Genomic DNA, 12,508 nt, shown 5'->3' with positions numbered 1-12,508 from the left:
GGGGCGGCATGTTTTGAAATGGGTATTAGACCGCTATGCGGATTTATTTTTAGGTTTAGAAGCTATTTACGACAGACAAAATTGATCAGGCTATCGAATGAGACCAAAACTATTATTGTCCGTTTCGCACAAAAGTCGTACACGAGGGCCGAATACAGGCGACCTTGAAAAAGAGGGCCATTTCTAGTGTTTTTCTCTTACGCGGCGCCGGTGAACGCTTGCGCGGCGCCAGTGAATGCGCGGCAGACGCGGCTCCCGCTGCCGCCGCGCGTGCCCTCGGGCACTTACCGAAGGGAACGCAATCAGCTGTTAGTTTCCAATCCAGGTTCTCCTTCATCCATGGATTGACCAAGGCATACAGACACGGTCTTTATTTCTATGCAGACACAGGGGACTGTCGGCGTTTTCTGTTGATTCTCCTGTTTGAAATTGTTTTGACTTATGCTACAACCTTTGGAAATCTGAAATGGAAAAATCCGCTTCATTCCAAGCATAAGTGATATACTACTTTGGTATATATTTGCTTCTCCGGATCCGCACGTCAGCAGAGTGCGCGAGTTTCTGAACAGGCAGAAGCTTATAATCAAGCTTGGGAACGCACGAATGCACTTTCCTTTTTGTTTTCTATTGTCAGTGAATGGGTTTTCAAATAGTTTTCCCGTGGTAGGTATTTTGCTTATTTGCATTTATTGATACTTTTCTGGGTATTTTGATTCCTGCAGATAATTGCGTTGTTTGTTACAAGTTTGTTATAGGTTTCTTGATTGCATATGAAATGCCAATGTTTCATAGACGTTGAATACTATTTCTTGGCTGCTTGGTGTGCACGGTTTACCCAAATGCCTAGTCCAATTTGTTAAAAAAATCACTTGAAATAGGTACCCACTTATGTTATTTGTAAATGTTTTATAGTGTACATTGACATGGTACATAATATAAAATTGTAATAGTAGGAAGGCCTGACTGCAAAATATGGCAATGGCCAATGGGGTTGTTCACGTTGAGATGCACCACTTAAGGTCCATGACGCTTCGCACTAAATGTGCAGCACACCACAGGGTATATACTGCCTTGCACCACAGTAAATTCATGCTGCAATGGACTGGTGGAGTATGCCCTTGCTCTGATGAGATCTTGTATTGATCTTGTAGAGCTTTCCATAGTCTGGTAGATAAGTGCCCCCTAGTTGGTTGTTGCATTTACCTGCCATGTTACTGATTACCTAATGGTTTTCATTTTGTTAGCTTAATTGATTTGTTGAATTATCAATGGGCATTAAATTCAATCATAGATGAAAGTTTATGCAAAAACACCATTTCAGTCATGTGCTGGTCTGGAGTCTTGTGGTAGCCTCAGCAAATAAGTATGTTCAATTTTGATTAATGATTAATGTGTTACACTGAAGAGATTCAACACCCTCAAGTCAACAGCAGAAGTTGGTGAAGGAATCAACTTCATACTTCATAGTTAATGATAGGTGTTTAATACATTAGTTACTTAGGTACCTACTCTGTGTTATGGGCACTCCTTACTGTGGGATTGTTTATCAGCATGCTGCCGGCCTAGGTAGGTACCAGTGTTTCTCCGCTTCTTATTGGTGAAATCCATTTGGAGTGTAGAGTTCACCAACAAGAGGTTGGGAAATGTCAGCAACTATCTTCCATATTTGGGAAGTTTGGCAGCCTGCTGAAAAAAATGTGTCAATCAGCACTCTCCTGCATAGTGTAGCCATAGCCAGCAGTTGAAAATCTACAGACTGACCTCCTCATTCATTCCAGACTGTGAGCTGCATGAGGAATTGAGCCACTTCCACCTGCCGAGGCAGCAGCCATGGAGTCTGCACCTGAGCTGGATGATAATCATGTCGCCGCCCCACCAGTCACTGAGGCTGACTTCACCAGTGTGCTGCCAACTGCCGAGCCAGAGACCTACAGTGTACTCATGCATTCTTCAGAGCCGCTTGACGGGTTCGTGTTGGCCGACGGCAGCGGCACTGTGCTCGCGCCGCTGCCGCGGTCCGCCGGCGCCGCGCTGAAACCGCCGGTGGGTCTAGACGCGCTGTCGGCGCTGGTGGACGTGGCTGTGGGCCACCCGGGACCGGCCGCCGACCCCGACGACCCGCCGGAGCCGGCCGACAGCGGCGCACAGACGGGCGCCGCCGGCCCGCTGCCGCCGCCCGCCGGTGACCACTGCCTGGTGTGCAACTCGCGCCAGCTGGACCGCCAGCCCGTGTCCGTGTTCGAGGAGAGCGTCCGCTCGTCGACCAGCCTGCGGCCGGTGCTGCACGCGCTGGAGGCGGCGCTGGAGACGCCGCTGGACCCGCGCGTCACGCACAGTCACGTGCTGTGCTCGGCGTGTTTCGAGCTGACGGAGCGGCTGGACCGGCTGAGAGAGGAGCTGACGGAGACGTGCGCAGCCGTACGCCGGCTCTACTGGCAGACGGCTGGGCTCTACTCGGAGCCGCAGCCGCCGGCCGACCCGGAGCCGGAGTCGGCGGCCGAGGAGGCGCGCCGCCGGCCGCTCCGGCCCGCCGCTCAGCACGAGACGGGGCACTGCCGGAGCGCGGCTGGTGGCCGGCGCGCGTCCCCGGCACCTCCGCCGGACCCGCCGCCGGCCACCGAGCCTGAGTCGCCCGCCCAGTGCAGGGACCTGGATGTCAACATACACGTGCATAAGGCCGGGTCGAGGAAACGAACTGCCGCCGCACTGAACGTGAGATACTGGGACACCTCTCCGATTCCTTTTGTTTTTGACTATAGTTATGATACCTAAGAGTTGAAATACCGAAACTGTCTGGACCAGGCTAACTTGATGCCATACTGTTGTGCTGTATCATATCCAGTCAATCCATGATTCATCCCCATTTTCGTTTCGATTATACCTTGGACATGCCCTACCCAGTACCCATTCCTCCTGCCCTAACAATGCGTCAACTGCCCCTGAAGTTCACCGAGTGTCTACTCTCCTGTCTCCTGTCCACTTTCGCTCTCCCATTAGCGCCTCCCTGACCCCCACGCCGCGTCCCCAGGAGGACCGACTGACGTGTCGCTACTGCTGTAAGAAGTTTCAGCGGCCGGCGCGGCTCCGTCAGCACCTGGCCACGCACACGCCGGAGGGATCCAACAATCGGTGCCACCTGTGCAACAAGACATTCAGCCAGAAGTACTACCTGAGGGAGCACGTTAAACAGGTGCGTGCAGGGTGTAATGGGGCGCAAAGTAGAGTGTCATTGCGACTCTGTGTAAACATTAGTCTTTTGGCTGTCAGCGTGTTAGTGTCTGCTTATATCAGTATGTCAGCAGCGTATGACACGCCGAATGCCGGTCTGTTTTATGTATCAGTGTCATAACTTAGTGTGTCACTGTCGGCAGTGTGTCATCATCTCGCCCCTATTTCACCAGGTGCACGAGCGGCGCAGTCTGCACAGCTGCGACCAATGTGGCAAGGCGTTCATGCGCCGACTCCATTTGGACGACCACATGCGCACGCACAGCGGCGACCGGCCCTACACCTGTGAGGTGTGCGGCCGTGGCTTTAGCCAGCGCGGCAACTTGCGAGCGCACGCCATGGTGCATACGGTCAGTGCGGGGCGAGCGGCGGGCGAAATTCCGTCTTGGATCTCGGGTACACCATATATATTTTGTTTATCATTAAGGCCTTTTGTTGTGGGATGTCGATGGTTCTAAAAATTACGACACTAACCCGGCTGTTTGCTGCTAACTTGTTAAATGCTCGTCGATTCTCATCTGCGCCCTCCCTACCTCCCTTCCAGGACCAGTTTGCGTTCCAGTGCGACACTTGCGGGAAGCGAGTTAGGACGCGCCAGGCGCTCGAAGCCCACCAGAGGAAACACAACGACGAACGGCGCTTCGCGTGCACCATGTGCAGCGAAACTTTCCTGCTCAAGCGCTCGCTGGACCGGCACAAACGCAAGCACACAGGTCAGTGACTGCGTACGCCCCGCGACCCGCGGAGGGTGCTTTTGGTAACTTTTGGGAGGGTGCTATGTCCATACTGGCTGATTTAGGACATGCGGATTGCGGGTTTTGTGGGGCGCCCTCTGGTACGCGTTTGATCTGTGGAACGAATGCTACGTGACAAACTGAAACTTCTTCGTTTATCGATTCAAATTTACAAGTATGTCAGTATTCGCGCAATGATTGCACTTTTTATCGATTTGCAGGATAAACATTCACACCGTCTCTAATCATTCTGATATTGTATTAGCTCATGTTCATTTAGTCTTGAACCGCCCTCCAGTGCCAGTCTGATCTCCCCCGTTCATAGACCGACTCTCACGCCCTCGGTGGCCACTGGTCGTTCTATTTATTCTTTCTCTCCGCCTCAGGCGACCGTCCGTTCAAGTGCAGTCAGTGTACGCGGGCCTTCCGGGACCGCGGTGACCTGCGCTGTCACGAGGACACCCACAACGCGTCGCGCGCGCACGTCTGTCCGCTGTGCGGCCAGGGGTTCGGCCGGCGGTACAAGATGCAGGCCCACCTGCGCTCGAAGCACGACCGGACCGACAGTCAGGTGCAGGAGCTGTGTCTGCTGCAGCAGACGGCGCACACGGTAAGCGGCCAGGGGGACTCGCCGGGTGCGGGGGGGAGGTGGTCGGGGGTGGGGGGGGGGGGGGTCAGAACGGAGTTGGCGGGGAGGTAAATGAAGTCATACAGGGGTGCGGAGTGTTGTAGGGTGCGGATATGGAAGGATGCCGAGATCAGCTGTATCGCAGCTATATGCCGCTCTCGTCTGATACTGTACTGATGACTGAGAGGCGTCACACTGGCCCGTCTGCTCCCCTGTTCAGATGTTGCAGCAGTCGCAGCAGAAGCTGGAGCCCATCACTATAATGGAGATGGACGAGATGGCCGAGGCGGACCACCAGCAGCACACGGCGGCCGCCGCGACCGAGGGCGGCACGGAGTCGCAGACGCAGCATCTTCTGGTCCTGGCCTCCAACGATCCGCTGCCACCCGGCTAGGCAGGACTAGTTACAGAGTCTCTGGGTGAACCAACGGACAACCGGACGTCCTAGACCCTAGTCTCACTGGATCAGAACGGCCGGCAGGGCATAGTCTCAGTGAACGAGAAGGGACGGCCGGGCATAGTCTCACTGAACCAGAAGGGACGGCCGGGCCCAGTCTCGGTGATTCAGAAGTCATAACGGACGGCCTGGAGCAGATGGTAGGTCCCGTGTTCAGAGGAGGGTCTCCAGCCGAGGTCCCATCGGTTACGATCCTCGCCAGATGCCAGCTGTTAACGAGGTACGAACAACTGAAAGCAGGTACCTGTCGACCTCGCCGACTGTATATCCATCGAGTCGGCTCTGGCCCAGTGTTCCTTTCATAGCTCGTGGGGTATATGTAATATCTCGTACTTCATCCATAATATGTCAGTTGTGAATGTTCATAAGTGATCAATCACGCATATCCACTGACTCATATTTCATGCCTATATTCATCGTCATACCAGCTCCATTTGGGGATCTAGGGGGTGCATCTTGCTAGTATTCCATTGGGGATGATCTGAATCATATTCTCCGAACAGCGGTAAATGTGGCGTATATTCACCACACCTGAATCGGCTATGTCATCATCACACAATTTTAATCACTTATTGTGTTGACTGCGGTGCGAATATATAACATATGTTTATTATGTTTTTTTTTTTTGTATTTGACATTTACCGGATCCCGGCATCGCTGAGGTGATTATTTTGCACTTAAAACCGCTAGGCGCATGACAACGGCGCTGGCTTAAAGCCGACGTCATTTTCAAAAGACAAACTTCTCACAACAGTTGCTAAGCTCATGCTTACGAGTACACTAACGAAACACCGCTTCCCCATGTACACTTCATTCCATATGCATTCTGACCTGCAACAGATCGAACGAACTATCTCTCCAGAAGCGTCCACCCGCTCTCCATCGCCATACTCACAATACAGACACCTGAGTCAGTCACTCCGTCCCACACCGTACGTTGGTTACGCTGCGGCCGCACCGCGCGGGGACTCCCCTGACGCCGGCGGCGGGTCCTCTGTATCCTGCAGAGGATCCTCCGGCGGGTCCAGCGGGTCCTCGGGCGCCACCAGGTGCATGGCGTAGCTGACGGAGCAGTCGGAGGTCCAGCTCCATCGGCTGCTGACCGGGTTATAGCGCATACCGTGCTGGAGACGCAGCGACATGCCGTCTGGGGAAGACGCGGAGCAGGTTAGAAGGGGTGCCCGGGAGAGACGAAAGGCATGCAACTGACCAAACGCATCCGGAAGCAGGGCGAGTTGTGCGACAGGACACACATGCGGTGTAGTCAACAATACGGCTATCCAGAGCTAGGGAGGAGAGCAATTGAAGAGACGGTTTGCGTCTCTCGATGCCTTTGAATGTAATAACTAATAAGGTGTTCAGAAAGTGCACACCCAGCCCACCCAGTGCAGCCACTCAGCCAACATTGTCCAAATCCCGTATAACTAGGCCAGACCCACGTCCCTCACGCCCACTCACTGGCTGCCAGGAGGCTGTGCAGCTCCGCCGGCGGGATGAACTTGTTCCAGTCGTGGGTTCCCACCGGGAGAATCCGCAATACGTACTCGGCAGCCAGTATGGCCGCCAGCCACGAGCACTGGCTTCGGTTCAGCGTGGTGAGAAACAGCGAGCCGCCAGGCTGGGGAAAGCCGGAGAGGGGCAGTCAAATATAATGCAACGAGCAGCATAACGACACTATTAGTAACTAAATTACGTTATTGTATTACAGTAAATCGATTCCATTTCAGACTCGGCACCATGTCGACTCGCCGCTGCAAGTTCTCACCCTCAGCAGTTGACAGCACATGTCCAGGAACAGAGGCTGGTTATCCACGTGCTCCAGCACCTCGGAGGCCACGACGGCGTCAAAGGCGCGCGGCTGCTCCTGGGCAAGCTCCTCCACGGTGCAGCAGAGGTACTGGGGAGGCCGCAGCCCCGGGGACCGCAGCCGACGGTCCTCAGTCGCGTGCAGTGCGGCCACCTGGCGGCAGCGCGCCAACGAACAATGAACAGCCCAGAGGAACGTACGAATCCAGGGTATATTGAGTGAAGTACGAATCAACATACACCACCACACGCAACTTCACATCGGTGCGGCTTCACATCCCTGGGAGTCACTGACGCGCAGCACCCGCCGCCGACGCACCTGTATATTCTCCTCGGCGGCATCGATGCCTGTGACGTGGGCTCCCAGTCTGGCCAGCGGCTCAGAGAGCAGTCCCCCACCACAGCCGACGTCCGCCACCCGCAGACCGGCGAGGGGTCGGGCCGAGCGGCGCAGCGGCGGTGGCACGGCCCCGGTGCCCACCAGGCCGTCACGGACCAGCGGCACCCTACCGGCGGACGGAGAGGGAGTCGGGTGTGCTGGTGAGGGCGCCCAAACGGTAGTAGAATAATTGAGAACTGTTGGAACTGAATATGTAGGACAGATTTGACGACAAACAGAGTAAAGTCGCGAAAAGAAAATGTAAAGGGGATACGTTACAACGAGCTATCATTAAAAATATGTATAAATATCATAAAAAAATGTTTCATACATCCGGTGCTGACCAGCGCGGCTCGCTCAGTGTTCATCACCGTTTTACATCCAGTGACCAGTCGGCTGGGCTCGCTCAATATGACACACCACAGCAGCCTGACCTGAGCTCGTTCATGGCGTGCAGGGGTCGCACCTCGCCCGTCTCGTCCCACCACAGCGCCGCCAGACGGCTGAACTTGGCCACCTCATCCGGGTTCACCGTGCTCTCTCCTGTGGGTAGGGTGAGTGAACAGGAGTGTCCGGCAAGGTCGGAAAAACCCAACACCATGACCGACATTAGAGAGTAGGGGAGGGGAGGGATAGGGATACGATTGAAATACCTGGGACAGCATTTGCCAATAAAAAAGATGTGAGGTTGATTTCGGTCCTAGTGCAGGCCCTGGCACATTGACTGAAATATAAATTTGGCTGGGCTAAGCCTGGAGAGCAGCCCCACCCCTTGGCCCACATATACATGCCCAGCAAACATGGCTGATAAAGACTGTTGTATCCTCAGCACTCGCTGCTCTGCCGACCTCCGCCGTGACACTCCAGTTCTCTTGCTTGACTCTATATTGTAACGGGACTTGACCACTTCAAGAGACACACCCAGTTCCGCCGCCCAAAACCGACTGGCCGGCGGAACAGACGAAAACACCCGACATCAACCACGCCGCCGACCGCCCGCGGCCTGACCCGGGGCGGCGGCGGCGGACAAGCGACCGGCGACCGCGACCGAAAACGGGACGAACACGTGGACGGGCCCGTATCACAAACGGAGGGGGGTACGGGCCCGTATCACAACAATCCTCCACCTTTAGAACACAAGTCAGCAATCACGACGCGCTGTAACGCGAGGGCGCCCGACGCACGCGCGTGGAACGACGGGTCCCGACAGCACCCCCAGGCGGGACGACAGGTGCTGACCCAGAGGGCACCCCCGGAGGAGCCGGCGCAGCTGCCACCGACTCGGGCAGCCGAGCGGGGTGCACCTCCGATGTAGCTGTCGCCGGAGAGGACGCGTCCTGTGCCGCCGGCGCGCCAGCACAGAGCGCCTCCAGCGCGCTCGGTGCGCGAGCAGAGTGAGCCGGCGTGGTAGTCTCCGGAACAGGCTGTGCCGGGTCGGCCTGACCCGGCACGAGGGACGGCAGCGCGCACACGCGAGGCCGGACGTGGTCCCGGTGGCGCGTGAAGATCCGTCCATCGGCCAGTTGAACGGTGCAGATCTGTCCGCCAGCAGCGGTGACGACGCCTGGCACCCATGGGGCGCCGGGGCCTTTCAAGAAGGCACTAAACTCTGACGACGCGAAGGCAGTGGCGTTGTCCGACACGAGCACCAGTGGCAGGCCGTGGCAGGCGAACGTCTGGCGGAGTCTGTCGATCGTCACTGCCGCCGACGTCGACGTGGTGATGTGCGCGTCGACCCACTTGGAGTAGCTGTCGACTATGATCAGCAGCCAGTGACCGCCCTCCATCGGACCCGCGTAGTCTATATGCAGACGCTGCCAGGGCCGGTAGACGGCTGACAGCACCGGATCGCGGCGGGTGGCGATGGCGAGCTGCTGAGCACTCACCTGGTGGGACATCTCCTCCATCAGGTTCACGACGTCGGCCGGAACGGGAAACTCTCCATCTGTGTCTGGAAGCGGCAGGCGACTGAGCCCATCCGCGTTGGCGATCTCTCGACCCGGTACAAACTGCAGGTCGAAGTCATACCCAGTCAGCGTGAGCTTCCATCGTAACACCCTGGGCGAGACAACCATTGGCAGACATTTACCAGGTGCTAGCAGGCCCAACAGCGGCTTATGGTCAGTCTTAATCACAAACTTCCGACCATATACATACTGATGATACTTGCTCACCCCGAAGATGATCGCGAGCGCCTCACGGTCGAGCTGGCTGTAGTTGCGCTCGGCTGGCGTCAGACTGCGGCTCGCGAAGGCGATGGGCTGGTCCGCACCAGTCTGCGGATCCGGATGGCTGAGCACGGCGGCTACTCCGTACGGGCTGGCATCTGCCGTGAGGACGAGCGGCTTGTCTTGCTGGTAGTGCACCAGCACTGGAGCGACAGCGAGCAGGTCCTTCGTCTCCTGAAACGAAACCTTTTGCCTCTCTCCCCAAGCCCATTTCACATCTTTCTTCTCTAGCTCGTACATCGGTGCGGCGACAGTAGACAGGCGGGGAAGGAAGCGGCTATAATACTGCACCAGACCCAGGAATGCGCGCAGCTCCTGCAGGGACGCTGGTTCTCGGGCTTCCGAGACGGCACGTACCTTCTCAGCGGACGGTCTGATGCCGGCGGCTGTGATCCGGTGGCCCAGATACTGCACTTCGTCTGCTACCCAGACCGTTTTCTCAGCGTTGATCTTGAGACCAGCGGCGGCGAGACGTCTCAGAACCTCACGGACGTTCGCAAGATGCTCTGCGGGAGTGCGTCCGGTTACGCAGATGTCGTCCAGGTAGATGGCGGTATGCGGAATGCCGGCCAGCAGGTTCTCCATCTCCCTCTGGAACACGGCTACCGCGGACTTGATTCCGAAGACCAGTCTCGTAGCCTGGAACAGACCTTTGTGCGTACTGACCGTGGTGAACTTGCGGCTCTGCTCATCCAATTCGAGCTGCAAGTATGCTTCCTTGAGATCAATTTTGGTAAACTTTGCACCACCAGACAGCACAGCAAACAACTCCTCCACCCGAGGCAACGGATACGTTTCCAGGGCAGAAGCGACATTTACTGTCAGGTCGTAGCTGCCACACAGCCTGATGGACCCATCCCTCTTCTTAACCGGAACAATGGGTGCGGCCCACTGGGATGTGGTGACAGGTTCGAGGATGCCCAACTTGACTTGCCTTTCTAACTCCTCCTCAATCTGACCTTTCAGAGCCAAAGGTGGTGGGCGGTGCTTGTAGAAGCGCGGCTTGCTGTCGTCCACCTGCAGCGAGACTTGTCTGGGCGTGTACTTGCCGAGACCAGGGCTGAACAGCTCCGGGAACGTCGGCACGAGCTTCCGTAGCTCGTTCTCCAGATCCAGGCCAGGGACTGCAACATAGTCAACACGTGCGGCGCCGCCAAACAGTGCTGGCCAGTCCAGCCTGATCGTGGCCAACCAGTCCCGACCCATCAAGGTAGGACCGTCATTGTCAACAATGATGAGGGGCAGACGGGCTGACTGGTCACGATAGGCGACAACAACTTGAGCTACACCAGCTACAGGGACCTCTTCACCTGTGTAGGTGTACAGACGGCGACGGTAGGGCGCTAGATCTGGGACCGACTGGAGAAACGCTTTCTCAAACACTGCACGGCTCATCATGGAACAGCTGGCACCAGTGTCTACCTCCATTGTAACGGGGCTACCGTTCAGGGACACTTCAACATGCAGTGGTTGAACAGATCCCGATGACCTCACCGTGAACAGAAGATCAGCAGACACCTCTGTGGCGGGAGGGCTGCTACCAGAGACGTAATGGGCGCGGCGCTGGCGCGACGGTCGGCTGGCGGCGGGCTGATGCTGAGCCGGGCGCTGGCTGCTCTGAGCTGGGCGGTTCTGGCAGGCGACACGCGTGTGACCCGGCCTCTGGCATCTGTAACAGATCTGGTCACGGAACGGGCAGACGTCCTGACCATGACGGCGGCTGAGACAGCGAGAGCAGGACTGGTTTCCTGACTGTGCTGTCCCCTGGAGAGGTCGCGATGCTGGAGACGATGCTGAAGCTGACGGCGCTCGAGACTGTCCTCCGGCTTGGCTCGGCTTGACGGGCTCGCTGGGGGCATGCAGCACGCGAATGGCCCACACGGTGACAAGCGAAACATTCTCGTGTGCGATACGGACATGCTGAAGCATCATGAGTCGTGGAGAGACAGCGATGGCACGGCGCGGTCACATACTGTACAGCTGCAGTCGACCGGTTCAAATCCTCTAGCTGAGAGCGAGTGGTTTCAAAGTGACGAGCTATTTCGAGGGCTTGTGCCAGAGTCAAGTCAGGTTTATCAAAAAATTTCCTCTGCAGCTCAGTGGACCTGGCGTGAGCTACAGCACACTGAAGAACAGTTTGCTCCAACAGAACATAGTCAAACTGGCATCTGTCTGCCTGAAGACGGAGACGGGTGACAAATGCCTCGAATGACTCACCGTCTTTTCTGTAGATGTCATGAAGAACAGACCTTTCATACGTCGCGTTGACTCGTGGCTGGTAGTACGCCTGAAGCTTGGCGGTGAGGACTTGGTACTCTGTGGCGGCGTCATCCAGTTCCGGAGGCTGCGGCAATGTGCGAACAACGTCTTGAATTTCAAGTCCGAGAAGGGTGAGAACAGTGGCACTTTTTCTTTGATTAGAAGTAATGCCAGATGCAATCATATAATACTCCACACCGCGCAACCAACGATCAAAATTTTCTCCGGGCTGATATGGTGGCGGCACAGGCAGAGAAGACATGTCGATAAAATTACTCCTGGCTTCAACGGACTTTACTTGAATGGCAGGCAACAGTAAACATCAATACATTGCACTTGCTATAGCAAACTTGATTTATCGACAATCACTTGAGTCAGACCATGCAAAGGCATACAACAATAAAAACAGAAAATGGGGTATACCACGTCCCTCGTCGCCAATTTGTTGTATCCTCAGCACTCGCTGCTCTGCCGACCTCCGCCGTGACACTCCAGTTCTCTTGCTTGACTCTATATTGTAACGGGACTTGACCACTTCAAGAGACACACCCAGTTCCGCCGCCCAAAACCGACTGGCCGGCGGAACAGACGAAAACACCCGACATCAACCACGCCGCCGACCGCCCGCGGCCTGACCCGGGGCGGCGGCGGCGGACAAGCGACCGGCGACCGCGACCGAAAACGGGACGAACACGTGGACGGGCCCGTATCACAAACGGAGGGGGGTACGGGCCCGTATCACAACAAAGACCTGTCATGAATAACCGATAGGTAGCTTTTATGGCAAGG

General features: G+C 56.2%; 3 protein-coding genes across 12 annotated transcripts in view; 1 reads left to right on the top strand and 2 right to left on the bottom strand.

Annotated features, from left to right (window-relative positions):
* Positions 1-304: 304 nt before the first annotated feature.
* LOC122388911 (myeloid zinc finger 1-like) lies at positions 305-5,660 on the top strand. Of its 3 annotated transcripts, none has more exons than XM_043380411.1 (7): positions 305-663; positions 1,779-2,712; positions 3,029-3,190; positions 3,402-3,578; positions 3,773-3,941; positions 4,349-4,572; positions 4,811-5,660. In XM_043380411.1, exons 2-7 carry the CDS (start codon positions 1,831-1,833, stop codon positions 4,982-4,984), a joined length of 1,788 nt encoding a protein of 595 aa, XP_043236346.1. In that variant the 5' UTR covers positions 305-663; positions 1,779-1,830; the 3' UTR covers positions 4,985-5,660. The 3 variants fall into 3 exon arrangements, with proteins under 3 accessions (XP_043236346.1, XP_043236347.1, XP_043236348.1); XM_043380412.1 differs by lacking the exon at positions 305-663 and adding an exon at positions 681-704; XM_043380413.1 differs by lacking the exon at positions 305-663 and adding an exon at positions 1,543-1,566.
* Positions 5,548-12,508, bottom strand: part of LOC122388912 (ubiquinone biosynthesis O-methyltransferase, mitochondrial-like) — a 9,535-nt gene continuing 2,574 nt past the window's right edge. For all 8 annotated transcript variants that reach the window (XM_043380420.1, XM_043380418.1, XM_043380414.1 and 5 more), the window contains 5 exons: positions 7,667-7,775; positions 7,173-7,359; positions 6,813-7,007; positions 6,506-6,665; positions 5,548-6,194 (listed from right to left, as the gene is read on the bottom strand). In XM_043380420.1, coding sequence (XP_043236355.1) covers positions 5,989-6,194; positions 6,506-6,665; positions 6,813-7,007; positions 7,173-7,359; positions 7,667-7,775 — 857 coding nt within the window. In that variant the 3' untranslated portion in view covers positions 5,548-5,988. The remainder of the gene's footprint in view (positions 6,195-6,505; positions 6,666-6,812; positions 7,008-7,172; positions 7,360-7,666; positions 7,776-12,508) is intronic.
* LOC122388909 (uncharacterized protein K02A2.6-like) lies at positions 8,053-10,872 on the bottom strand. Its single transcript, XM_043380409.1, has 2 exons — positions 9,407-10,872; positions 8,053-9,241 (listed from the first exon to the last, which is right to left on the bottom strand). The coding sequence occupies exons 1-2, from the start codon at positions 10,856-10,858 to the stop codon at positions 8,381-8,383; spliced, it is 2,313 nt and encodes a 770-aa protein (XP_043236344.1). The 5' UTR covers positions 10,859-10,872; the 3' UTR covers positions 8,053-8,380.

This window comes from Amphibalanus amphitrite, unplaced genomic scaffold, assembly GCF_019059575.1.
Source record: "Amphibalanus amphitrite isolate SeventyFive unplaced genomic scaffold, NRLGWU_Aamphi_draft 000338F_arrow, whole genome shotgun sequence".
Lineage (NCBI taxonomy): Eukaryota > Metazoa > Arthropoda > Thecostraca > Balanomorpha > Balanidae > Amphibalanus > Amphibalanus amphitrite.
The sequence above is the reverse complement of the archived record's forward strand: the minus strand, read 5'-3'. Positions and strand labels throughout refer to the sequence as shown.